The sequence below is a fragment of the Pocillopora damicornis genome, chromosome 4 (assembly GCF_964200805.1).
Source record: "Pocillopora damicornis chromosome 4, jaPocDami1.2, whole genome shotgun sequence".
In the NCBI taxonomy this organism is placed as follows: Eukaryota; Metazoa; Cnidaria; class Anthozoa; order Scleractinia; family Pocilloporidae; genus Pocillopora; species Pocillopora damicornis.
Window position 1 is genome coordinate 30,791,132 of NC_142673.1, and position 27,058 is coordinate 30,818,189.

Below are 27,058 nucleotides of genomic sequence, written 5' to 3' on the forward strand. Positions count from 1 at the left end.
TAAAAGAACGCACGCACTGTTCGCAAAGAGTAGGGCACGTAGTGCCCGGTGTTGTGGTCTATCTCGATTTGTGCCGTCGTAGGTCTGGGTGGGTGAGGTGTGATCAAAATGGACTGAAGCGGCTGCCAGAGGCGCCTTTAATATGCTGACGTCCGATCTCACCTCTCTGGTTCCTCCGCAATTCAGCCCTTGGCTGCAAGTGAGGAAATTGGCACCATTCATCATCATTCATCATCATCTTCATCATCATCATTCATCATCATTATTTGGTGCAAAAATATACATGGATATTTGTCATATTTATGAGCTTCAAGGAACAGATGTCCAAGGACAAACATTCATACATATTTTTTTGTGCAAAATAGAGGCTATTGTATTTGTTATCCCTAAATATTTTAATTTGGGGTGTTCAAACTGGGGTGTTCAAACTGGGCTGTGCAGTTGTGCCTTTCAAAGTTATTTTATTTTGGTTTCAAGGTTTAATATGCTTTTTACTATTAAACAACAAATATATATAAAATTATACTGTTTAATCCTCTTATATTTAGAACCATAAGGTATAAAAAAAAAACAACACTGTTTAAATTGGATCTTAGTGCGACTGTTAAACTATTCACAAGTGTACAGTTTGATTCCTGATGAAGTACACCTTCACTTATGCTTAAAGAGAACTTTCACCAGGAGTGTTCGATGCTGATGGGTAAAGCTCTTGATATTTACATGTATTTGATAAATTGAAAGGTGCAATGGTTACAACTCATCATATTGAGCATTTCACAATATTGGGGTATGCTATCAATGCCATTAATTTGGAGCATGATGTGTGTACATTACAAGTAGACAATAAAAGAAAACAGAACAACAACCAATGGGCAAGGTTATCCTCATGAGGGAAAATCAAAACAAGGATGACAATATTATATTCATCAGAGTCCTTTAAAGCCCTCAAAACTTCAACCTCGACTCCAGCTTCTTTCTACTGGCCCATGACAAAGTAAAAAAGAAGCATTGCACGACAGAGTATCCACTATCAGCATTTCCTTGCTGCACTTCTGGGTCTGGACCTTGCTGAACTGGTTCGTTGACCATTCCGCTGACCTCCTCCTAACTTGACTAAAGCATCTGCTGCAGCCCTCAATAAGTCCTAGGGAGAAACACCACACCACACCACAATGTCCAGTGTTAAACAACACAACAAATGTTACCTTTTTACAATGAAGAGTAACACAAAGTGTCACAGAATCACATTGTTAAGTTACACAAACAGAGTCCATAACTTAAGTAACTTTACCTCATGCTCATCATCTGAGAAATTGGATTTAGCTTCAGACAACAATTTAGTAATATTGGCATTCAGTTTCATTTCTTCTCTGATGTCCTCTGTTAAAAAAAAGAAATTTATTAGAGGCCTCTACACTTAACAATACCAAGTGCAGTAACTTTGTCTTACCATATTCTTCCAGCTCAGTGAAAAGGACACAGATATTCTCCACTACTTCATCATTGGTTTTGAGGTTACTACAAAATCAAAAATATATATAACGCATTTATAATGTGTTAGTAGAGAATGACGGCATGTGTAGAAGTTATTGAAGGAAATGACTTCAGTGAATTACACCCAGAGTAACTGTTGTGATGATTAATACATAAACCTGGTATAGTTGAATGTAAATACACAAGAATAAATAATGATTTATGCAAACTTAACCCCAACTGCTTCTGATACTTCAGAAACCAAGTCTTAATTTAAACTTCATCTTTTTGACCAGTTGCAGGAGATTTTTAAAAGACCCAATGAATAGGTGCAAGGGTTAAATAGAGAGTTGTCAAATAGAACTTGTAAGAGTTGATGTGAAACACTGGGTCACATTCTCAATGTTTTGCTGCCCATCTGATCACTAAAGAACACCAGTGAACATCATTAGCTCATGTACAGTCAAGAAAATACTTTCAACCTACTTGTACGCAGCAATGATACTCTCTAGTCCTTCAATTTTCAACAGCTCATGAGCACAGACCTCTAAAATCAAAAGAGAATTCACAATTTATCAAGTAAGGTACAGAAAGTGGCAAATTACAATATTGCAACAAAGTATAATCATCTTATTTAGCTGTTGTAAATAGTAAACATTCTGTAGAGACACTATTTTTGGGCTTCATATTCGGTAATTGTGAAGAAGAGCTCCCCAAAAAACCTGTAAATATAGGCTACCTGTCGGCCGACAGTGGGCCGACTGTTGGTAATGTGTCGGTAACCTGTCGGTAGCTTGTCGGTAAAACGTTAACACAAACCTTAATGTTTTCTCTCGGTTTTCGCTTGATACAACATCCAACATGTGTAATACATTGACAAGAATAGCTTTTCATAGATTTGGTGGCTCCTAAAGGAGCCGTTTTGTGAGTGGTGAAATATACAAGATACTTCACTCGTAGAATCGTGCCTCGAACTTCATTGGCAACAGCTGCCCTTCTCTCCTCATGTTGCTCATGACCATGATGTAGCGCCGAAGTCTTTTGCGATAGACAACCTCCAGATCTCGCACCGATTTAACTTCTTGGTCGCGGAGGATGAGGTCCAGTTCCCTCGAGTCGACCTTTTTCACTTCTGCTATCGCCACCGGAAGTCTCGTAGTGTGCTCCGAGGACAGCCTGCAAGACGGAAGGCACAGGCCATGCTGCATCTGTTCTCTTTCATCGTCTGGAGAACCTGGTCATATCGTTCGTGTATGTTGGCCAGGCTGTGGGTGCTGACGGAGTTCTGCGATGACCTTCTTTGCGTTTAGGAGGCGCCTCTCGAGGTTTTTAATGACCTCGTTCATGTTCTGCACAAGGTTGGCTAGCTCTTCAGCCTCTTTCTCGCGTTCCTCTAGCAACGCTGTCAGCTCCTGGTTCTGTTCCTGCTGGTTCTGGAAGGCCTGACCCACTCTTTTGTAGTCCTTTTGCAGTGACTCGTACTTTTTCTTTAGATCGTCGAGCGACGTATCTGCAGGCTGTTGACTGGAGGCTGTTGACTTTGATGACTTTTTTCTTTTCTGAGGCGGGCGTTCATTACACGAACATTGCCTATTGTCGCCATGGCAGACGCCACACCTATTCTCACAGTGAAAAATAGAGTGGTCGAAATTATCTTCCAATGCGATTCTTAGATTGTCTGGTGTGTTGTAAATTACGCAAGTGATATATTCTATACGCATCTGATAACAACATTTTGGAAGAAAGGTTTCTTTACATACTTTCAACTTTGCCGTCGATCGGTAAGTAGGTGAAGTCTGTCGAGTCATACATCACCATTACGGATTGTTATGTCACGTTAACTGTTCGTTTTTAAAACAATTTTTCTCTTTTCTTAACCTGTCGGTAACCTGTTGGTTAGCTGTCGGTAGACTGTCGGTAACCTGTCGGTCAACTGTCGGCCGACAGTCGGTCGACAGGTTTTTTGGGGAGCTCTTCTTTACAATTACCTCATATTCAGTAAAACGTTCCAAAGTAGTTGACAAAAACTAAAAAAAAAAGAAACTATTGTTCTCTTACCTCGAGCCTCTACAATACTTGCTAATGCCATACAAGCATTTTTAATGACTTTAGGCTCCTGCAACATAGACTCAGGCACTAAGTTTAAACAAGTCATGAAAAGTTTGTGCAACTTAACACAGTGAGGCTAAAATTTCCAATTTGTTAATTGCATTCTGTTTTAATGTTTTCCATCCTTAATAATACAAATGATCTTTTTTATTTACTTTACCTCTCTGCTGTTTGCATACCCTATTGAAAATATATCTTACAGTTTTGTTAAGACTTTGAAAATTTTGTGTTTTATATAAAAGACCCCTGGACCTAAATATGACGATTTACTTAATCTCAGGAACTGATCACATTAAGAGTTGCATGATGTTATATTAGGATATATAAGGAGTGATACCAAACAATCTGAGTCCATGATTACAAACTCAAACTATATGCCGGGACATGGCATGCTTCATGAATAAACCTTTTCATTTTACAACAAAAGTCACTTTGACACCAAGTGTAATTGGCTTGCTGATAAAATTAGAATAAAGCACCGTTAAACCACCTTCAGCCATTAAGATGTTTCAATACCTTTTTGTGCATTTTGATGGCATCCACAATCAGATCAATAACATTAAGGTCCTCCATGAGATCTACATTGTCCTCTATAAGCAAGGTAGTTTAAGACTACATCATTAAAAAAAATATCTAGTGATTCAAACCATTTGTATTACTGAGACCCAATCAAAAACAGCAATTACAGTTTTTCTCAGGAGGAAAAAAAGTATAGGATAGTTAAGATTCTCAGGATGAACAATGGGATAAGGAACATGGCAAATTACAATCTCAGTCTTGGAATAAAGAGAGGTATCATTCCTTTGTAATGTGGATGGGACAAAGAAACTCTTTCATGAGGATTTGAACCTGGGAGAGTCAAACAATCTGCATTTGAGAAATTTGGGAATTGTAAATTTGTTTAAATATTCATTCCTGATTTCCATTAGATCCAAACACCAACTTTCAACAAGGTAAATCTGCTATGTACTCCATTTACCTTCCAATGAAAGAGACCAAAGAGCAGAACAGGCAGCCTCCACCAAATCAACATCTGTGTTATGTCTTCCCATGGCAAGGACAATATCCTCAAGACCCCGTTCCTCAGACACTATTTTGCAATTGTTCTCTGCAAAAATCAGTAGTGAAAGAAAGAAATCTTCAAATAAGAGGAAACCAGCTAAAACAAAACAGAGATTAGATATCAACTGAACAATAAAGTCGGAAAACCAAAGTGTGCCAAGATCCATTACAATTGGAACTCATTCACTTGATGAATAAAGCTGCGGGTAGGATAGAATTGTCCACAAGCCATGTATGACTGGGAACAAGAAAGTAGCACTGTGCATGATGCTTAACCACCACAGATTATCAGGAGTTTCATGAAAGAAGTAATTCAAACAATGACTCTGCAGTCTCTGTAACAGTTGCCACAACAGAAACAAAAAGAGGGTACTGATGATTATAGAAAGGCCCAGATATAGCATGTCGCTTCTTCCAAAAGTAAATCTCTCATTTCTGTGAAACAGTTAACATTTGTAAATCTTTGTTCCCATACCGCTAACAGCCAGACTCCACAGAGCACCACAGCAGTTTGATGCAATGCTTTTGTTGTCAGGGAATGCTCGCAGTGCTGATAACAAATCCTGCACTCCTCCATATTGACCGATTATTTCACCTGCTGCCTCTATCCACAAAAATAATAATTAAAAGTAAAAGAAGTTAAAATTGAACTTTTCCAGCTGAGGCCAGATCTTAGAAGAAGGCAAAGTTAATTATGAGATGGACAGTTTTTCATGAGAATCTGAAGATTTGAATTTGATATCTCACAGGTTCAATGGCAATTCTTACTGCATCATGAGATAATTTTCAGTTGATAGTTTGTTTTCTTACTCTGATTTTCATTAATTTCTATACTCAGCTTTAATTCTTGGAAATGAATGACCATCAGACACAGTTGGTTCCCCCAACTTACCCTCAGCTGACAGAGCCATAAGTAACTGACATCCACAAGACTGGAGCTCAGAGGAAGTTATGTGGGACTACCAGGCAGAGAAAAAAATTCAGCAAGAAACTGTCAATATGGAGGGTATGAAACAGGCACTGAATTAGGAATTCCTTTGACTCTCAGATTGAGGAACAATTTTAATTACATAACCCTCACAATAACTCACCTTCATTGCTGAAAGAACAGGGCGAATTATCTCCTCTGTGAACATGACATCATTATCATCAGCTGAAAAGCAAAAAATATATTAAAACAATCCTGTAGTAAAGCAACAAAATAAAAGACCACTTCTTTACAACTAACATGAAAAATCCTTTATTCTTTTTTATGTTCCTTAACCCTTTACACCCAACATCAGAATGCATATTCTCCATACTGTTTTCTATATTTCCTTAGGTGTTGACAAGGAGATATTTGTTTAAAAATCAAGAGTTCCTTTAATTGGTGATTGTTTCCTTTAATTGTGTGACCTTATTGCATGAATCAGGGATGAAACTGAGAAGACAAATGAAGTGCTTGTCATTCCAAGGGGTCAGGGTTAAAGCATGCAGATAAAATAAACTTTAGTAGCTTCATATTCTGCAGTTGTTCCTGCTAAATACAAACTCTTAAGAATCCAGGCAACAGAACTCTTGGTCAAAAATTGCAAGCAGTTTTCACCACGTCTCAGCCGTCTTTGTATGTGACCATACTTTCTATTTGAATTTTAATAAGCACCTTGTCACCTGCACTCTCACACATGCTCTCTAACCAGAAAGAAGGAAAGTTTACTGCAAATCAACTGCTACATCAAGCATGCTATAGCTTGATTAACATGTACTGGACATTCCTCCAAATCACAGAGGCATAAAATTCCAGCAGTGGGCCACTGTTCCACTTCATATAAACAAGTAATAATTCCTCACCATGTGGAAAAAGATTAATAAATATCTTCAAGGCTTGAAGGTGAACATCTTTGGATGGATCCTGTTTTTTGTTTTCATTTGTCATGGTTTCTGCAATTTGCTGCTTTGCTTTTTTGTTTAATGAAACATCTGCAATCAAGGCAAACATTCAAAATTCAAAACAAGACAAAACTATGCAGAACCTGCCTTACAAATATATAATATAATGTATAATATATAGTATAACATATTATATATCTATCTATCTATATATAGATATATATATATATATATATATATATAGGATATTAAGTATGAATACAAAAATGACTTGAATTGGCCACTCCCCTCTAATAAGCATATATTGTCCTCCTTCCATTTTAGAAACCAGTGATCATGTTTTCTTTTGATAAGAGTGATCACGCTTACTGAACTGGACTTTTTTCTTTAGTCTGTGGTTACAATAGGTTTGAAACCTTTACAATGAGGACCAATTGTGCTACTCTTGACACTTTAGGATCAGTATTGCATGCAGTTAAAATGCAGTTTATGTTGCTGTTTATACGCAATTGTATCAAGATCGCAAAAAATTGATTGTTTCTCTTTTGTCTTTGTTTTCCTGACAGCCAACTCTTGCACTGTTACACTTTGCCGCTTCCCAAAGAATAACAACACCTGATCCCAAATAATCCTACACAATTAACAAGCTTGAGTCATCAGCTCAGATGGGAACACACAACACTACAAGAGAGTTATGTCCACACAAATACCTTGCTTCCTTGTAATTTGTTCAAGGTGTTTCAAAGCTTGGACCTGTCACAAGAATAAAAGACAGAACATTGAAACATCTGACTGGACAGATCAGCATCACAAGTTGTTCATATTTTTCAACAAACATTTTATCTCATTTTATTCATGCTTTTACAAATTACTTTTTACTAATAAAAGAGTGTTAAAATCTTCTCATTACTTTTTGCTATTTAGCAAAATGTGGTAATAGCCACAAGGAAAGAGGAGAATCAAGGAACCGGCTTTATTGTGTTACCTGACAAGCTACACTATCCTTGTTTTTCTTCATGTAATCTGTTGTTTGGATATATGAAAAAAAGAAAACATTTAATTCATCTAAGCAACTTATTCTTAAGAAGTTCTAAAAAAAATTAACCTAACCACTCAACACAGCAAACTTAAGATATTGTTTACCTCACAAGCTATTTAGAAATTTTATTTTAGAAATGTTCAAATACTGATGGATAAATATTTACCAAGAACACCTGCCACACCCTTATCTTTGGGTACTGGTTTTGCAGCTGTGGAAAAAATAAAAACCATTTGAAAACAATATAAACAAAAAATTTTTTATAATATATTAACCTTAGCCAAGTGTATCTATGGAACATCTTGTGGTTGCACATACCATCTTTTCTTGCTCCTTTGGTAGCAGCCCCTGTTCCTTTTGGCTGTTTACTACTCAGTGCAATACAACCTTTAACATACGGCAGCTCAGCCAGTTCCCTACAGGCAAAAATTGTCCCACAAGTGAGAATACAAAGTAACTGTTTTTGATTAAAAAAGAAAAGAATTAGGTAAGACCATCTGAACAAATTGTTCTTAATTAGCTACTTTGTCAAGTCCTTAGTATAAGTTGTGATTTTTTAATTAATCACGAGATGAATGAAATAATTACTCATGATTTCATGATTAAGTTTGCAATAAGAACATAAATCCTGGATGCCTATAATCAAGAAACAAAGCGGGAGAGCTGGGCGGCAGCAGACCACATTTAACATAAATATTGATGTGTAATTTCTAAGGAAGAAAAATAGGCTGATAAATTATCCACTTTTGTAACTGCAATATGTCATTAAAAAACTACAGTAACTTCAATTTTTATCTTGGTTATCCTTCTGTGACTGGCTGCTTGAAAGTTTATAAAATTCTTACTTCATGGTAGGTCTTTGTTGGAAATTTCTTCTAAGCATAATTCGAATAGTCTGGCAGAGATCTTTAGCATCTTTTGTTTTGTATGCCTACAAAAAACAATTGTAATAAAGTAATATTTAAATGATACAATTTAAATGAAAATATCACATTACCACATCAGAACTCCAACCGGAGTCTTGGCAACATATTTATGATTGTGAGTATAAAGTCTGTTTACTTGGTATAATTACTCACAAGTGATTAGGCACACAACGAATGTATGCTGTCTACTGAATTACACAAAAAAATTAACACTCGAGGACTACCCCATTGTCTTTACAACCAGAAGCGAAGTGAAGCATTTGGCTTTTATATAATATGCTGCTTAATTAAACTTTGAAAAAGAAACAACAAAATGAAAGAAAATTCACTCCCTCTCACTAATGATCACTTAATCTGAGCAAATATGGCTTAAATACAAAAATGTGCTCATAAAAAATCAAAAGTTATGTTATTATAAAAAGTCTTTTAGGAGATAAATTATTAAAGAGGGTATTAAGTTTCTAAAGAAACTGTGCCGCTGCATGGGTGAGAGAATATAACAGAGTAATTAAGTGTTTTCACCTGAGTCAATCATGTAAATTGGCCACTGAAAGAGTTTCCAAGCTAGCATTTCAAGCGTTAGCCCTTCCTCAGAACAAATGGTGAAGGGCTAACACTTGAAACGTCAGCTTTGAAACTCTTTACAGTGGTCAATTTACATTATCAAATCAGTTGAAAATACTTAACTACCCTTTTAGAGATAAATGAATAAAGGGGGTAAGTTTCTAGAGAAACTGTGGTGCTGCATCAGTGGGAAAGTAAAACAGGGTAATTAAGTGTTATCAACTAAGTTTAAAATGTAAATTAGCCACTGTAAAGAGTTTAAAGGCTGACGTTTTGAGCGATCGGAAGGGCCCTTTGCTCTGACGAAGGGCCCTTTGCTCTGACGAAGGGCCCTTTGCTCTGACGAAGGGCCAGTGCTTGAAATGTCAGCCATTAAACTCTTTATGGTGGAAAGTTTACATTTTCAACTCAGTTGATAACACTAAATTACCCTTTTTAGAGATAAACAGACCTTCTCAACTTCTTTAAGAACATCTTCTAGTTCTTGAGGAGATTGTTTGATTTGAAAGAGTTTTGAAGATATCTGTGATTGCTGCAACACCAGAAAAACAAAGTCTTTGTAGGCATCTCAAATACACTTATCAATTTGTTTCACATACTATAACTAGATTCTATAGTATTACTAAATGATTGCTAAGAAGAATGTTTGGTATAAAAAGAAGAACAAATTATTTATGAAAGTTGTCAATCCTTTCATGGTTAAACTGGTATGTAAATTAACTGTTCTAAAGATGACAATTTAAGCAACAAATTTAATTTATGTTTTAAATGGTAATCCTCTTTTAAAACAAAAAATATCCTTGCACCTGCGTATGTATTACCAGCATAAAAATGCCTTGATAAACTTTCATTAATTTTGATGCCATTGATCACATTTTTAACATTCAGTTACTCACATCCAGGAAGCCACAAGTGGCTAATTCAAGAACTATGCATCCAAGTGACCAGACATCACTCCGTTCATCATATCTTGCAACCATTAAGAATAGCAGACATGAAGGACATAGGATAGGTGAACTACACATCAGTAGATTGATACAACTCAACAAATGAAATAATCCTCCTTCTTTGTTCCCCATAAAGAAATGAAACAAGTGAAATAAATCATAACAATTTGTTTCACCCACTAAAATTATCTTCACTCTCAACAGGTTGCTTTTTAGCTCAGTAGCAGCACCAAACCGGAAGTCATGCCTTTAACTCTATTGAAGCTTGAATCTTTTCATGTCTCCTTTTTGGCACTTTCTTCAATGCAGTTCACTTGTAAAGATCATACTGTTGTTCATCATAAACCACAGTTTGTCACTCACAGAATGAAAACCATTTAATGTACATCACAGACGATCACACAGATTACAAATAATCAAACCATACAGAAACTCTCCAGACAATGAAGATCACAAGTACTGCAAAGAATCTCTGATGGAATACAATGTAGTAATCATGATTCAAAAGTGATTTGCCAAACTGATTTCACATTAAAGTAGGCTAACAAGTAAACGTACTACAATATTTTCAAAATTGTTGAAAAGGATACGGCCTCTCTAGTACCTCTGGTGCCATCCAGTTCATTGTTCCTAAATAAAAATAACTGCTTAGTAAGCATTGCATTTTCTCCTTCACCAGAGACAGCAAAGAACTTTAAAATGATAGGAGATATATAATAAAACAAATGTGAGTACTCTGATCCAAAGTAAATCACAGGAAACAATGATATGTCAGTGACTGTTTGGAAACAGAGAAAATGCATCTAGGGAGATTACTGCCCCTAAGACAGTGTCTGACATACAGAAACAATATTGTCAAAACAATTATATCAAATAATACCAAAACTAAAATTCATTGACTGTTTACCTATCAAGAATCATTGATAAAAAATTCTTATAAATAATTGTTGACAACATCAATTGAAAGCTCAAATATAACTTAATGAAGGATGATTAATTAAGGACATGACACACCTACTGTTGTTCGTGTGCGAGTCCTTGCATCATCCATAATGGTTGAAACACCAAAATCACCTGATGTCAAAAACACATTAAATATAGTTTAGTCATCTTAATGAGACATGTGATATAAAATATATTCAATACATTAAATGAAATATATTTGTGTCTAAATTCCAACAAAAGGTACATTCAAGAATAAAGATTGGCATAAACACATAAGATCATTTGCATTAGTTAGCCTTTGTTTGAACTTATTAACTAAGGTGTCAAACCCATCTAATGAGGTAGTCAACTAACTATTTATTCATAAAGACACCACTGGAAAATACATCATGACATGTAACCATTTGAAGCTCTTATGTGTACACATTATAAACTTGCCAAATTTTCACTTTTTTACTCAGAAATTGTGGTATCATCATGATATCCAAGTTTTTAAAATTTTCATTCATTTGGTTGTCTAATAGAAAAAACCATAAATAATCACAGGCCAATGCTGAACAGGGGTCCACAAATCTAAGAACAAAGCCTTACACCTCTTTGCGTTTTTCAAAGAAAGACTTAACAGTGAAAACACTCTTGAGGAATCTATTACAGTTTCTAAGTCCTAAGTCATAGGTTTATAACTTAAAAGTGTGCACAGCTGCAAAGGCCAGAGGACAACTTTTAGAGATAGCATCACTTAGATCAGATCAGTGACTTACCAACTGAAATGCTTCCATCCTCAGCAAGAAAAATATTACTTGGCTTAAGATCCCTGCCAATGGGAGAAAAACATTTTGTGTACACAATGTTTAATAACATCAGCCTTGCGTAACAGAAACACAAAGAAATTATTTTAATCAATAATTTTAACAGGTCTTTGCAAATGTACTAGCAGAAGTAACTTGTAATTCAATTTTTTTTATGAAGTGGAAAAACTTGCAAACACCTTCATTCAGAGTGGGTTACCTGTGAATCATACTCTTGGCATGAACCCAGGTCAGCGCATCAACCATTTGACCAAACCACTTTTTTATTACCTGATAACATAAAGTACAGCAGAAATAAAAATACTATAAGATTCACTTCAGATTATTAACTTTATAATGGGAGGGCAAAAGAAAATTTCCTTCTGACTTAAGGTTACTTTCTACCTTCAGAGGCCGAAAAAATTGATTTTTCTTTTGTTTTCAAGACTAAACTCAACTCAAACATTCAACCTCATGTTTCCATAAAAAAATTTCTTAAATCTTGAATTTAAAGCACCTGAGATATTTCGAAAAATGTATTTTCAAATAAAAGTTAATAAATCAGGAAAGTGTTGTAATCTCAAACCAAGGTGAATGCTCTGGTGGAATTTTCACAGCAACTGCTCATCTTGGGGCTTTTTTTTCATGCTATTTCCATATTTCATCTACATCACCCACTTTACAAAATTCACACACGGAAGCTCTTTGCTTATGGAGAGGTCATTGCAATATAATCTCCTAGTGTGATGCAAATTGTCTGCAAACCTTTATGAGCAAAAATCTTGCATTTGATTTTGGGATAGATACAACCACTTTGAGTGATTTTATAGGGTATATAGATTTAACCGGTTTTCATCAAATTTTGCCAAGTCTCGGGGCAAGTCTTTATGGTCTTTAGCCCACATAATAGCCACTTTCTATGGCTTATTAATACAGACCTTAAGTGTTTACTTGTAAAAAGGGTAAGGAAAATTTTCCAAAAGTTGTTTAGTTAACACAAAAAAGTTCAAGGTTTGTTTTTTCACAAATCCATGTGTCAAGTAGCAAATGGATTTAGATTTCACATTTTGTTGAATGGATCTGGTTCAGCAGATTTGCATACCCCCATTTAGTCCTTGTGAAAGTAACAAGGCTGTATTTTTTGCTTCATCAACAGCTGGGATTAGATTTAATGATCACTTCCAAGATATATATTTTTACTTACAAGTTCTGGTATAGAAACTCCTTTTGCTCGTTTTTGCTTCAGGGCCCTATCTAAGTCACCTTCACAAGTTCAATGAGACAAAGTATTCATTAAACATAAATGGCTTAAAGTTTATAAAATTAAATTTTTGAATATATGACATGCAAAGGGCTTGTCAGTGACAAAATAATTTAAATCAGGTAGCTCACCCATCTTGTAGAAATCCATCACAATACATACAAACATAGCTGCCTCCTGAAAAAGGGTTTCAAAAAGTAATGAGCTCAATACAGTTTTGAAATCAACTGTAATTGTTGTAGGTTAGGAATACACTTATGGTGATGAATCTGATATACAGGAGTGCAGAACGTATATGTTGTGGTTCAATTTTATCCTTGGTTCAAATTTTATTCTCTTTTGTTTTTGGGTATTGTAATGTATGATAATGAGTTTGAAACAAAGGAATTAAAATTTGAACCAAGGATAAAATTGAACCACAATATATATAACATAACTTATCCAGATCTGTTGATAAACTCAGCTATCACAAACCACGAACAGCTCTATAATTAGACAATAATTATAAGCAGACACAAGAATTAAGGTTTCACTGCACCTTAGGGTCTGGCTATACAATTATAAATTTACTGATGGTATTGATGACAATGAAATTTCTGATCATGTGGTGCTTGATAGATAAATCATTGAATTTCATGAAATAAGCAAACCTCCTTATCCCATGTTACAAAAAACTCTTTGTATCCACAGATATATGGGTGTTTGTGTGGATGTTGAAGTTCTTGTAAGGCCACAGCCTGTCACAGAAGTAAAATACATGTTTCAACCCCTAGATACTAAAGTTACCAATCTATGTGCAAAGTTATTTTTCTAAAACACTAGCTTGTTCCACATTCAGCTTTGCTCCTCTCTCTGAGTTTTTTTCCTCCACTTTCAGTCCCTTACTCTTCCCCTCCACTCTCCTTGCAACCTCACTTCTCTCCCCTCCTCTGAGCCATAAAGAGTTTTTATTATAAAACCCTTTGACGTTCCCATTAGATAATTCACCTCTATATGTTAAAAGGGATGCAGCCAAACTTTACCTCGTGGAATGCTTTATTTGCCTCTCCTTCATCATTGCATTCAACCTATCAAAATGAATAACAAAACAGACCAATGACCTGGCAACTGACTTCTCAAGCCTCTCAAAAAGCCCTCTTTAAAAGCAAGTCTTTTTGTTTAAATATTGAAGAATTTTTTTTTTTAAATTTGTTCTCAATTAACTACAACCACAATAGGGCTTTTAAACACTGATGCATGAAGTAAGAATAAAACAAAGATTCTACAGATGCCCAAAGTAGTTACAAACTCCCAAGTGATTAGAGAATTGGTTATGCTGTGTTATAGGCTGAACTTGACACCCAAAGGTCCACAAGTTAAACCCACAGCCACGCTTATTAAGTGTTCACTGGTTTGCCTGGTTATCCATGTCTCATTTCATTAATTAAATCTCTATCGCTAATTTCCTCAGCTTCACTAAAGGAGGTGCCATTAATCCTGCTAAGGTTTAGTAATTGTATGAAGTGGATGCTTTCAACCTTTTTTACAGGATGTTAATGATTACAAGATAGTGCTGATGAATAAAGTTAGACTACTGTTTATCAGTTTTAAGCTACATCAAAGAAATTCCGTTTGATAGGTTCATCAAAAGATTGCTGGGCTGATGAATTCAAGCCATCTTTTTCCCTGTTTCTTTTTCCTTTAAGCGTCTCAAAGATTTTTCCAGACTGAGTAACACACGACTCCAAGACGTGGAAAGAACATCAGTAGTGGCACAGTTGTCCGTAGCTCTTGTGCCACTCTTTTTGTTCCCACCACACTCTCGCGTCGTGGTGCAGAATGAAAGAATCTATTCGTTTCAAGTACTTCTGCGTATCTGGCTACTTAATGCCATTCAACACCACACAAATTCTTTGAGGATTAGCGCCAAATTCACGTTCTACTAAACGTCTCAAAAAACCTACGTTTCAATTTAAATATACATTCAGGTTGAAAAGGATTTACCTGTTGTTTTAACAAGTCTGACTTTCTTTTCTATTCTATTTACAAATTATTCTTACACTAACAACTTTTTCCCCTGGTTGTACTTATCACGAGAACTCTGTTTGCTTTATTTCCTGATGTTAAATATTTTGTTCGATCTAATCAGTACGGCGTACATAATAAAAATACTTGATTTGCTGCAAATGGGAATAGTTTCTAGGAAAAATACTGCAAATACTTAAAACAACTACCGTGGAATGTACGTATGTGACATTTTGGCAACTGGCACAAATCTAAGCGTACATGGCTATTACAACTTAAGCTGTCGCTTACCATGTTCGCTGGATTTCGGTTTTTAGGTCACATGAAGCTTTAGGACGACAGCACTTGCAGGTTGGATCAATGGAAATTTGTTTTGACCATGCTATTATGTGTAATTAATGAATTAGTAAGTCTGGTTTACCTTCTTCAAAACATAGAGGACCTTATCGTGCTTGTTTTCTGCCAAAAACACAGATCCCTGCGCTCCCTTTCCAAGCCTCTGATGCAGCTATTAAAGGAAAGATGTTTTCAATATTAAATGCAATGTTACAGTTTGCGAAGATCGCTAAGAAGAATCCCTGAAAATTTACCTTGTAGCTATCCATGCCTAGATTGACAATTCAGAATTACTGGTGTGTGGCGGTCACTAGGTTTCTTAAATTGCATAAATTATGCTAAATTTGTTTACTTATTAACAATGAATTAACATTTAATTACTTAGTCTTCCAGCTCTCCAATTTAATTTTCCTTTGCAATGGAGTTTTTTGCTCCCGATTGTTAACCAGTTTCTGCCCTATTTCTGTTCATGCGAAAAGCAGTACCGAATTGAGGGAGTACACGAGTCCAGAGGATTTATTTCTCCCTCTTCAGCCATTCCTCATTGCTTCACTGCTAATTTTATCAAATGGGAAGGTTTATAAGTTAGCCGAAGTGTCTTCTTGACTTACCTGAGGGAAGAAGTACAGCCATCATGTGCTCGTAGTCTATTCCCATTGCCAAAACTTCAAGACTGGACAATGTCTTATCTTTATGAGCAAAAGTTGGTTAGGGGTGTGGGGATGGTACACCGTGGTGGGGTCCTGACATGACTTGTCCCCAATCTCTAATTCGGAGAGGGAGGAAGTATGTTGCAGAATGGATGCGGAGGTCCGAGTTTTGCATGAGGTTTGTACCTACTTACACTTCATTTGCCTGGATCATTTCAATTGATCTACTATTTTTACATCACTACTTGCATTTTTAACGTTTTAGGGAAATTTCTACGTAATTAAACTGCCTTTACGTCAAGAAGTTGATTTTGTTGCATTAAATGAATCTCACCATTGATGAAATATTTTGTGTCGCAATGCGTACAATCTTGTTTTCGTGATCTTTGGCCAATCTTTTCGACAGGGGACACTTGAGAAATGCACGCACGAACACGGGAAAAAGGATTGGAAGCGGCGACATTTTGTATTCAAGCACATATTGGCAAGTAACATCAGAAGCTTGGAGTTCTATGCTGTTGGTAACAGCAAGAACTGGCGGACTGCAGAACCTAAAGGAGTGTTAGCTCTTTATCCCGGGTATGAAATCATAAAAGTTCAAGAACCAAAGCGTCATTTCGTCTTTGAAATCAAAACAGTGGATCATACTTATCGTCTGGCGGCTCATTCTGAAGATGAACTTAATGAGTGGATTCTTATTTTGGAGAGAGAGAGTATAGGTGAGTAGATAGATGACATAATTAATAACATTTGCTCAATTCTAGACTGCGATTTAAGATCATGAATAATGAACACGTCAACAAAGTAATCAAAATGAGAAGTAGAAGGCATGAAAAAAAGGAAGATCAAACAATGTTATCATGTGAAAGGTGAAAGTTGTTTGGATTTAAGGTCAGCATGAAGTGAGAGCCACATCTTAAGCTATCATGGATAGCTGTAAATGCTCTGATTAGCACCTAAGGGTAAATTAATTTTCAGAGAATGAAATATATTAAAGTTCACATGGCAACCATGTGGACAATCAGACATGGTTTGATGCTACTCTGGTTTACAGATCTAATGAATGTAACTGAAGAAGTTACAATTCATAGACCCATGAATTTTCAGGCCTTCTAGTCAGGGAAATTTACAGACATGAGAGGGGCTTACTTGAGAGGGGTCTCTTTTAGATTGTATAGTTAGTGATTGTCCATGGAACATGTTTGAGAGGAAACGTTCAGAAAGATGCCCAGAATTTCAAATGGAAAAAAACTAATGTTTTGTAGTGTTTTTAAATATATCATTGATAGTATAGTGTGATGCAAAGATCAGGAGAAAATCTTTCTTAAATGGTTCCTGGCTCAGAATGAAAAAAAGCTGAGAAAGAAAGATCTCTGAGTTGTTTCCCTTTAGGGATACTACTGAAGGAGACTGGGGATTATCATTACCAGACATTTCTAATCTTTTGACATTGCCTGAATGTAACTATAACTTCCTGTTGATCTTCCTTGATACTTGCCACACGATTGTAGTTTCCCAGATGTTTCCACGGAGATTTGTTGTAACTCAGCTGAAATTGCTGAAAATAGGTTTTAAAACTCTATGCTACAAAGATTAATAGAATCCTTAGAAACAAAGATATGGTTTTACATTTATTTGAATATTAATTGTATTCTGGGTTTATTATACAGTCAATTCATTTTATGTGGATCCCGAAACCACAGACCAGATGTTAAAGCTGGGAGCAACTGGTAAATGTCACCTCCATGTAGCAAACAGTGAGCTACGACTTCTCTGTGCTAAAGATGGAAGATTGCTGGTGGCATGGCCTTTCACATGTCTACGGAGATACATGAGTACACGGGGAAAGTTCACAATTGAGGCTGGGCGAAGAGCTCCCACTGGAGAAGGAAAGTTTGCATTTTTTACTCCTCAATATGATGAAATTTACAAGCTCTTGGACAATGTTGTGAAGTCCAGGGCAGGCCATAAACCTTCCCATGAAACAATGGAGAAGAAACATTCTGTGCCAACTGATAGTGTATCCACAAATTGTAAAGAGACTCCAGACAATAGTTATGAGCAGCTGTCGTGTATCCCTGTGACTACATCAAGTATGACAAATTCATTAAAAGACACATATGCTGCTCCCTATGGGCATCTACCATCACGTGATATTACAAGAACAGGCCTGCCACATGTTACTCAAGGTGCTTCTCAAGCTATACCCACAGAGGATGATCAATATAACACACTAAGTCAACCAATTCATGGATCTGAAGAACCAAGGATCCAACATGTCCAAAAACCTGTTGTTGCAAATGAGTACAACACTCTTGATCAGCACCTTGCTTTACCTCATCAAGGACAGGATATGTATAGTGTCCTTCAACATAGTTCCAATCCTCCAACAGGCTCACTTCAGAAAGAGACAGAAGATGTTTACAATGTGATCGGAGAGACTTTGCACTCTGTGCCACATGCTAGTGTTCAAGAAAATAAAGATGTGTACAACACCTTGTCTTCTCCCCAAAGAAATGTTCTGCCACCAACCACATCAGCTCCTGAGGAAACATACAATGCACTAGATCATGGTTCACCAGTATTGCCTCCTCGCAAAGGAAACTTTAATAGTCAAGCATCTGTCAGATCACCAAAATCGGTTGTCAGGAAGCTTTTTGACTCAACACCAGATGAAGTTGATAATATGTACAACAGCCTAAGTACACAAAGACATCCTCCACTTCCAGTAAGAAAAACAACCAAGCAGTCAGTGCTTCAGAAATCCCAACCAAAAGATGAAGATGACGAAGTGTACAACACACTGGATAGTGCCTCAAAAGTAAGACCACCAGCACCTCCTAGAAAGACATCTGAACAGCTGACATATGAAACTAACATGTACAATACATTGGATTTGTTTAGTGCAGGAAACTCTGCATCCAGTAAAACACAACAAGGAAATGATGAAATGTACAATACACTCAATGTAACAAGAGGGGGTACATCTCCTATTCCAAATAGACCAAAAAGTTGGACTGCATCATCAGAAAAAAGTGATGAGATGTATAATACACTGGGCAATAAAACTGTGGCCTCTAGTTCCCCCAGGAATGATGATGACATGTACAGTACACTTGATGAAACAAGAGGTAGACCTAGTCCAAGTGTGCCTGTTCCAACTCAGAGATCATTTCACCTTACCAATAGTCCTGCCAAAAAAGATACCTTGGAACTGAAAGGCAACTCTACTTCCTCCCATCACTCAACACGTTGTCCCCTAGATGTCTCATCATCACCAGCAAAGACTCCTCAATTTACATCTTCCTTGGAGGACCCTGACTCTTATGCAAGCATCAGTTATTCAGCTCTGTTGTCCCATAAAGGAACACAGAAAAATCCTCCAATTCCAGTGAAAAGATTAAGTCCTTCCAAGGCTAGAAAAACCAGTGCCCCTGATGTTTTATCATTGTCAGGACAGACTGGCATGAAGGATGTTAGGAAGCCAGGGAAAGGAATTGTTTCAAATTTGAAGGCTTCCCTGGAAGCAGGAGGCTTAGATTTGACCAAACAACCAAGGAAACCCAAAAAGCTCTCCAGAGAAGGAAGTGAAGACTTGTCTCCTTGTGCAGAATTTGCAGAGCAAAGAGGCAGCGAGGGCTTGGCAGAAAATATCGTTGTTTGTGGGAATTTACCCAATAAACCTGAAAGGTCACAATCGTCACCGTCTGATCATGGAGAGGATATTTATGATGAATTACAACAGACAGCTCAGGTCAGACCCAAGTCTTTACAAATCACTAAAGCTAAAAAAAGTCCAAAGAAACATTAAGTATTGGTAGTTATGTCAGTGTTCAGGCTCTCTTGCTAGAGCTGGAAGTATTTCATAACCATTTGGACTAAGTCAGTAATCTGTTGGAACTTGGGAGATGCCTTGCACACCCATTTTGTTATCAGTGCTATTGTTTCATTTCTCACCAACTTATTTTAATAGAGAAAGACATAAATTTTGTTATAAATGTTTGCAATGATAGCTTGCTTTGAAGAGAACTGAAAATGCTTTAATTCACTCCCACTTCCACATGAAAGCTACACCCTCCTAAGTGGGTGATTATTTAAATATTTTCAGTTGGAATAGCTTCTCTAGAATTCATATTTACTAATCTTTTAGTAGTACAGTTGAATCTCAATTATCTGGACCCCAATTATCCGCACTATTCGATTATCTGGACTTTCTTCTCTGGTCCCAATTTTTCCATGAATACTAATAAGTTGTGATCTTGAAAACTCAAAAGTTGCAAAAACCCCAATAATCCTTTCAAAAGACTGTTGAAACAGCATATTATCCTACGTGCTTTTCAAAATTTGAAAGTGCGACGAGTCAAGAAGTATTCTGATTTGCCAAGGGAATTTCATGCTTGATTAGTTCCTTCTGCGTGGGTTATGTAAACACACGAGTGATTGATTGTAAACTTAAATAAAAAAAATGCCTACGAAGCGAAAGCCTGCCGTACTATTGATTAAAGATAAGCAGATAATTATTTCAAATTTCTATCTCATTAATATTCATATTTTCAATTATCTGGACTCTTGATTATCCAGACTATTTACCAAGGTCCCAATGAGTCCGGATAATCGAGGTTCGACTGTAGCCAACTTTGTATGAAATCCAAGGAAATGTTATTCTCATTTCTAATTTACCTCTACACTAATGTCACATTCATGTATTGTGCTGAAAAGGAGATTTAGCAACTTTACAGGTCAATAATGAACATGTATGTGGCTTTCTGCAAAGACTGATTGAATACAACATAAGGTGATCTTTCTGACTAATTAGGCTCTTCATTTACAAGTAGCCGGCCAACTAGAGGTAGTGTCTCTGACATTTCAACATCTCAGCATTCATTAGTGGCTAACTGATGGGATAGGGTACACATTCCTGTTTCCATTTCTTTGCTTGACACTCATTCAAACACATGACCAAGCAGATGAAGCCCAAATATATACTTTTGAAATAATTTCAGGTGAAATCTCCAAATGCTTCCAAGAATGCAGAGATTTGCTTGTAACTAAATTTTAAAAGAAATGGAAAAATATGTTTTCATCTTTGTTTTTTTATTTTATACATTCATTATTTTATATTACTACAATATCAGATTGAAAATCAAAACTTTTAAAACAAAACAGCAGATTATCTTGGACACTTCATTAGTTTTAGTTCAAAGATATGTAGAAGTTCTGTAGAAGACAATATAATTGGATAAGTAATAAAACTATGAAAACTATTCTCTTGAAAGAATGCTTCTCCTTATTCTTAATTATCTTGTCTATGACAATTGGGTAGAAAATTTGAGCAGGAATTCTTGCACCTAAATAGGGCTTTTCCAAGAGAGGAAAAAATATTTTACTATTATCAAATATATTTTAATGGAAATTGGCTTCTCACAAACAATAACTTTACAATGATATAATTAATTAAAATTTGTTTCTATATTTACAATGAAAATATGAATTTTGAGTAACTAGAATTATTTTCCATGTGGAGTTTTATTTCAAGGCAACATATTTTCACTTAAAAGTAACAACACAACAATTTATTGAATTAGAATCATAAATATATAAACAGAATTTGTTTTGAATACTCTTCAGAAGAAATAAGAGAGGCTTAGAGGTAAAAATTACTTTGATTTGTTTTGGCTAACCCTAAATTATTAAGCATATAATGTATTGACACATTCAAAGGAACTTATGGATTACTAGAAAAATCTTGCTTGTAGCCCAAGAGATAAGATTTCAGAAATCTTTCTTTGGTAATAGCTTTTTGTAGAGTTCACCATCAATTTGAAAAGCATCTTGAAGCAGAAAGTTGCAGCAACTTTTGATTGAGTATCTAAGGAATCTAATTAGTTAACTAAGGGAGCAAAATCCTGTCCCTGATGATAAAATAAAATAACTATTTGTAAGTGTTTTTATCTTGATCAGGCATGGCTCTCACTAACAAGGTAAGCATAAGATTCTGAAAACTGACTTGCACTGAAATATGAACAAGAAATAAAAGAACAAAACATTTGGAATTTGTATCAAGATAACTTCAATGACAGTTATGATGACTGTAAAAAAAACAGAATTTGTTGGCCTAAGCTTAACCCTTTAACTCCCTTGAGTGACCAGGACAGAATTTCTCCTCACAATATCAATACAATACCAATCAGAAAAGTGATAAGAATACAGAAAAATATCAATTAAGGGATTGTAAGTTGATGCAATACCAAATTCTCTAAACTAAAATCACAAGAACTGTATAGCAGATGGTAAGGAGTATCATTAATGAGTTCTTGGGAGTTATCATCACAACAAAAAGCTTACTTTCTTTATTTGTGCCTATCTCTCATTAATGTATAAAGTGTCCTATATCTTAAGCTTGGATCAAACACAAAATATATATCAGACAGGTTGGCTGGCAAGACTGGTTCTTTTAGCTGGCCAGTAAGTGGACCCCTTAACTCCACTTGGGAACTTCTGTTTGGACATTTGATTTCCCCTTGATGTGGCTCACAATAAGTTAAGCATTTTATGGTTATTTTTGCTTCCAACCCTTTTGATGCAGACAGTTCTAATTTAATTTTGAAATTTGTCAAACATCCTTCTTTGCATAACAAGAAAAGAAACTAAATACCTGCTGTGAATAGTCCTTAATTTATCTGTTCCTTTAAGAAAAGCTAAACGTTTATCAAAACTCCATTTTATGGAAATAAAATATTGAACAAAACTGGCTCCAATATTACTGAATGAAATCGACATATCTATAGTGCTTCATGATTGTACATCATGTTATGTTGGAAAAAAGATTATCTCAACCTAAACACCAACACGTTCATTCAAATATGGTACAAATGGCCCATTACTTTTCTTGTTGAGTAAGGTGTGACACTTCTGTTAATGTCCTCTCCAATGCTTCTACCTGACCTTGGTATGAGCCCTTCTTTTCAGGTAATACAGGCAGATTAGTAATACCCTCGGCTCTTTCTCCTTGAGGGTCTGATTGGTTAACAAGGTTAGCATGAGCCCAGGAAACTCTTTCAGTACTAGGTTTTTGTGGAGGGATCATGGTAATGCATGCATCTTCATAGTCTTTACACTCAGTACCTGTTGCAAAAGCTGCAAAGTGGGTGAATTTTGGTGGTGACCCTTCCAAGATGCTATCAGAGCTCTTACTTTGATGTCTTGTAAGAGTCACTGCATTATCTGATGCTCTTTCTGCTGGATTTTTATTCTTTGTCTTTTTACTAAGATCCACAGTAGCATAGAGTGCTGGCAAAACCTCAACACTAGAGGAATATGCTGCATTCATATAAAAAAAGTTTGGAGAGCCAACTACAGATAAAGGTTTCTCACCACGTGAAAAGCTTTGTGTTCGCTCAGCATGATCATCAGATGCAACTTGCTGAGCTGATCTTGGTACACTGGATGGTTTTTGATTTTTTGGAGTTGCACTGGGTTCTTTTGAATGCTCATTACCATTTGTTAATTCATTCTTCTTTTTGGGTATAGCGGGTGCCATTTTTGTCCCATGTGATTTCTGGCCAGCAGATGGCTCCTCCTGCATCAAATGTCTCTGTTCCATTTGAGATCTTGTGTCCTGTAAACACCACAAGATGTATCATGGAGTCAGGCCTGTCTGGCAAGCAGAACAAGGTATAAAACATCTTGTAAGTTAAAAGAAGACAGGTTTTTATTCCACTCAGTGACCTGCATCTACTTGAGACCTCTTAAGTTTTCTTTTACTTCCCCGCATGACCATTTTTCTCTTTTTTCATCCTTATGATTGTTTTCTATCAGAATTAACTTCCCACCAAATTATAGCCGCACACTTTTCTAAGATACAGTGGTGGGTAACTCTGGATAAAAAGGATGTCAAACATATTAATTTTTAAGAGGACTATTACCCATTCCTGTAAAAATAACAAAGAAAGGTGAATCACCATTAACAGCATTATTGCAATCACTTACCAGTGATTGAGAAAAGTTACGGCTTGAAGTACTTGGTGAGCGGGCTAGTCTGTCATAGCTTCCTTCCTGTATGGTGTTTTCCGTCTGCACTGAACTAAGTGTGTTGTACTGGTCCCTCGGATAAGTTGAACTGGATGCATGGGAACCCCAGCTTGGTAGCCTCTCCAGGCGGCTGTAGCTTAGAGCAGATTCTGAGACCATTGAGAAGCTGCCAAGACTATGTGCACTGCCTATACTATCTGATCTGCCTATGTGATTATATGCTTGCTGTGGTGTCCCTGTGTCAATGGGTCGTGGCACACTCTGGCTCATATGTCTAACAGATCTGTCTCGATTCCCTGGAGATAAGGAAAATTATTACGACTCAATCAGCCAGAGTTCATTTGTGAAGTTGTGTAGTAACCTGAAATTGCTAACAGTTTTTCAGAAGTCCATTCTGCATGCCTGAACATTCCCAAGTGTTTCTACATAGACAAAACCCGTTTATCCCAATTTTGTACAATTAGAAGAAAAAAAAACTTAACAAAATCATCATAAATACCTGGGAAGTTTTGGAGGCTAAACCTGAGTTGATCATAGGCACGTTCAATGTCATCTTCTGTCAGCTCATTTGAAGCTGTTGGGGAATGGAAGTTCCTTCCCCTCCTGACACGAGCAGAAGCAAAACTGTCTATGGCATCAAAAATCTTGTTGTCATCACCATTGCGTGTGACAAAGTTGTATTTCCCTTCACCCATAGGGGATGCCCTGCCAGCCTCAAAGATAAATTCATTGGAATCTAGAGCTTCATAGTTGCGAATTGTTGTCAAGGGCCACTGAGCCAGCACAGCTCGAGTACGCTCTAAAGCCAGGGACAAACCCCACCTGGAAATGTGTAAGAGACACTGTTGGTCCTTAGCTCCTATTCTCTGCATTTGTCGGCTGCCACTGCCTTTGACCCTGAAGACCTCACCTACAAGACAAATTGGGATACACCATGTTTACAAGGACTGGTTACCCTTGTTAGACTAAGCATTTCAGAAACATTCTGTTTGATAGCAGTTTCATGAGCCCAAAGCACCAGAGGCATAAATGGGTTTTTTGACTCTAACCTGCTACTCGTGGATTTAAAGTAGTTTGCATTTGTAACTGAATCACCCACAGGTCCATCACAGTCTCACTCTCTGCAGCCAACGTCAATGTTTCAGCATCAGTACTGATCTCAAACACATACTGCCTCGACTTTTGTTCCATTCTTTTGAACACCTTGTATCTGGGAAACAATTCCAATGTCCCTCGTGCCATTTGCCTCTGCCATCCTTCTTCTCTATCAAACCACTGCAGGAAAGGTTGGTCTCCAGCACAATATTTTCGTAGCACATAGTAACTCTTCTTCCATTTCTTTGTGAAAGACTTTTTCAACCAGCCTTTGCTTTTTGCATCATCTTCTGTCGGTTTCTCTAGCCACCCCTAACAAGTAACATAAAGAATTGAGATTAAAAAACTACATTGTGCTGATGGTTGTAATTACCAATACTATGTGAATCTTGTTGTTTATCATGAAGTTTATTTTCAATTCATCATTACCATACCTATGTTATAGTAGTAAGGATATCTCTTGATGTGTTACCCATTTTTCTCGAACCTTCTTTCAAAAATTCCATGGCTTCAACTCTGACTTATGCAAATGAAATCCCCTGTTCATTCAACCATTTTTATTCATCTTAGAAACATCACCCTGTGGGTACTGAACTGAACATAAGATGACTAACCCTTTATTTGTATTAACATTATGCTGTGCACAGCATATGAATAAACAGTCTTGTACATGTCTTTCTTTAGTAGATGATTGCAATTTCAACTGCTAGTCTGTTCATTTCTGCTTGCATCAAAAAGGAATTTTAGCCTTATATGGAGTTCATACAGACACCTATCTAAACAAAACTAAAACAAACACAGTAATAGTAATTAAGTAGGCTTACTTGAGATTTCATCGAATCACAAAAGTATGTTGGGAGGACAGTGAGTAAATATTGTCGTTCATGTCTATGCTTGTTCCGAGATGAGATAAACTTAAAGTCACCAGCTAGTTTCTAACTTCAGCACCAAGGTCACGTAAAGTACCGTAACAGACTTAGTATAACAGGGTTTCTTTTCACAACCTTCCTGACAAGCTACATACAAACACATTTCCTGATATGTAAATTACCTACCTCAAATACATCTTCGATGTCTTCCAGATCCGACATAACGCACTGTTTCTAATAGAATTGATTTAAATCAAAGCGCTCTCGGATTGCCGAGTCAGTCACTTGCGTGGATCAGACGATCGCGATCGGTCAGGCGAAATTGTAGCTTAGAAACAGTCCTCCTTCGACTAAAAACAAATCTTTTGAATACTCACAATCTTAATTTTGAGATAATAGGAGAACTTATGCCGCAAAACCCTTGGACCCATTCCGGACGCACTCTCATTAAGTTGGACGCACTCTCATTAAGTTAGTCGTACGCGTTGCGCGTTTTATACGGGAAAACTGCACTTCAGGTGGGTGAGGGGGACTGGAGAGTTGGGTGTGTCCAGCAGGATACATTCTTGAAATTAGTTAGAATCTGGAACAAATAAATGTCAATATTTTAAAATGTCAATTGACCATCCGGTTTGTCTTAATTTCCTTCTTCTTCATGTATTTATTACACTAATGCTAATCCTAATGGATCCTGTTTGTATAACCCTACACGAAGCCGGTTCCAGTGGCCTCGAATATATTTTTTAATTCGATTCTTTATATTTGTATTTGATTTTGACAAATTATCCCTTATCAAAAGATAATTCTGTTCTAATTCCTAAGATTCTGGTATCTAGTACAAAAGTTAATCGGGCTAGATGTAAGCCATTTGCTCATATAATGGTTCCTCATATATGCAACCATACACGGTGACTTAGCAAAGTGAACAAGTGTTGACAAAGGAAAGGAGATCAGTGAAGCCGATCGAAAGCTAGAGGTTTAGTACTAAGGAATAACCCGCTTTCACGAAGGGCCTGTACAGTTATAGTTAAATCCTCTTCCCTATATATCATCCGCTTGAGTTTCCGGGTTATTCGGTGGGTGGTGTCTT

At 36.6% G+C, this 27,058-nt stretch overlaps 3 protein-coding genes and 1 pseudogene across 4 annotated transcripts; 1 reads left to right on the plus strand and 3 right to left on the minus strand.

Moving 5' to 3' along the window:
• Positions 1-444: 444 nt before the first annotated feature.
• Positions 445-16,018, minus strand: LOC113681681 (serine/threonine kinase-like domain-containing protein STKLD1). Of its 2 annotated transcripts, none has more exons than XM_089203709.1 (28): positions 15,935-16,018; positions 15,409-15,495; positions 14,006-14,050; positions 13,634-13,720; positions 13,115-13,160; positions 12,927-12,985; positions 11,943-12,013; positions 11,696-11,748; positions 11,004-11,063; positions 10,580-10,619; positions 9,939-10,011; positions 9,494-9,574; positions 8,398-8,483; positions 7,871-7,968; positions 7,719-7,763; positions 7,499-7,536; positions 7,224-7,266; positions 6,475-6,603; positions 5,736-5,797; positions 5,537-5,603; positions 5,120-5,248; positions 4,562-4,690; positions 4,099-4,172; positions 3,532-3,589; positions 1,960-2,020; positions 1,451-1,518; positions 1,292-1,380; positions 445-1,144 (listed from the first exon to the last, which is right to left on the minus strand). In XM_089203709.1, the coding sequence occupies exons 5-28, from the start codon at positions 13,149-13,151 to the stop codon at positions 1,031-1,033; spliced, it is 1,764 nt and encodes a 587-aa protein (XP_089059835.1). In that variant the 5' UTR covers positions 13,152-13,160; positions 13,634-13,720; positions 14,006-14,050; positions 15,409-15,495; positions 15,935-16,018; the 3' UTR covers positions 445-1,030. The 2 variants fall into 2 exon arrangements, with proteins under 2 accessions (XP_089059835.1, XP_027054590.2); XM_027198789.2 differs by lacking the exon at positions 15,935-16,018 and adding an exon at positions 15,578-15,657.
• On the minus strand, positions 2,293-3,420 carry LOC113681680 (uncharacterized; annotated as a pseudogene).
• Positions 15,803-21,248, plus strand: LOC113681684 (uncharacterized). The gene is made up of 3 exons (XM_027198791.2): positions 15,803-16,151; positions 16,380-16,692; positions 17,644-21,248. The coding sequence occupies exons 1-3, from the start codon at positions 16,122-16,124 to the stop codon at positions 19,782-19,784; spliced, it is 2,484 nt and encodes an 827-aa protein (XP_027054592.2). The 5' UTR covers positions 15,803-16,121; the 3' UTR covers positions 19,785-21,248.
• LOC113681687 (uncharacterized) lies at positions 21,051-26,488 on the minus strand. The gene is made up of 5 exons (XM_027198798.2): positions 26,155-26,488; positions 25,054-25,411; positions 24,504-24,914; positions 23,963-24,300; positions 21,051-23,591 (listed from the first exon to the last, which is right to left on the minus strand). The coding sequence occupies exons 1-5, from the start codon at positions 26,188-26,190 to the stop codon at positions 22,854-22,856; spliced, it is 1,881 nt and encodes a 626-aa protein (XP_027054599.2). The 5' UTR covers positions 26,191-26,488; the 3' UTR covers positions 21,051-22,853.
• Between the last annotated feature and the right edge of the window lie 570 nt (positions 26,489-27,058).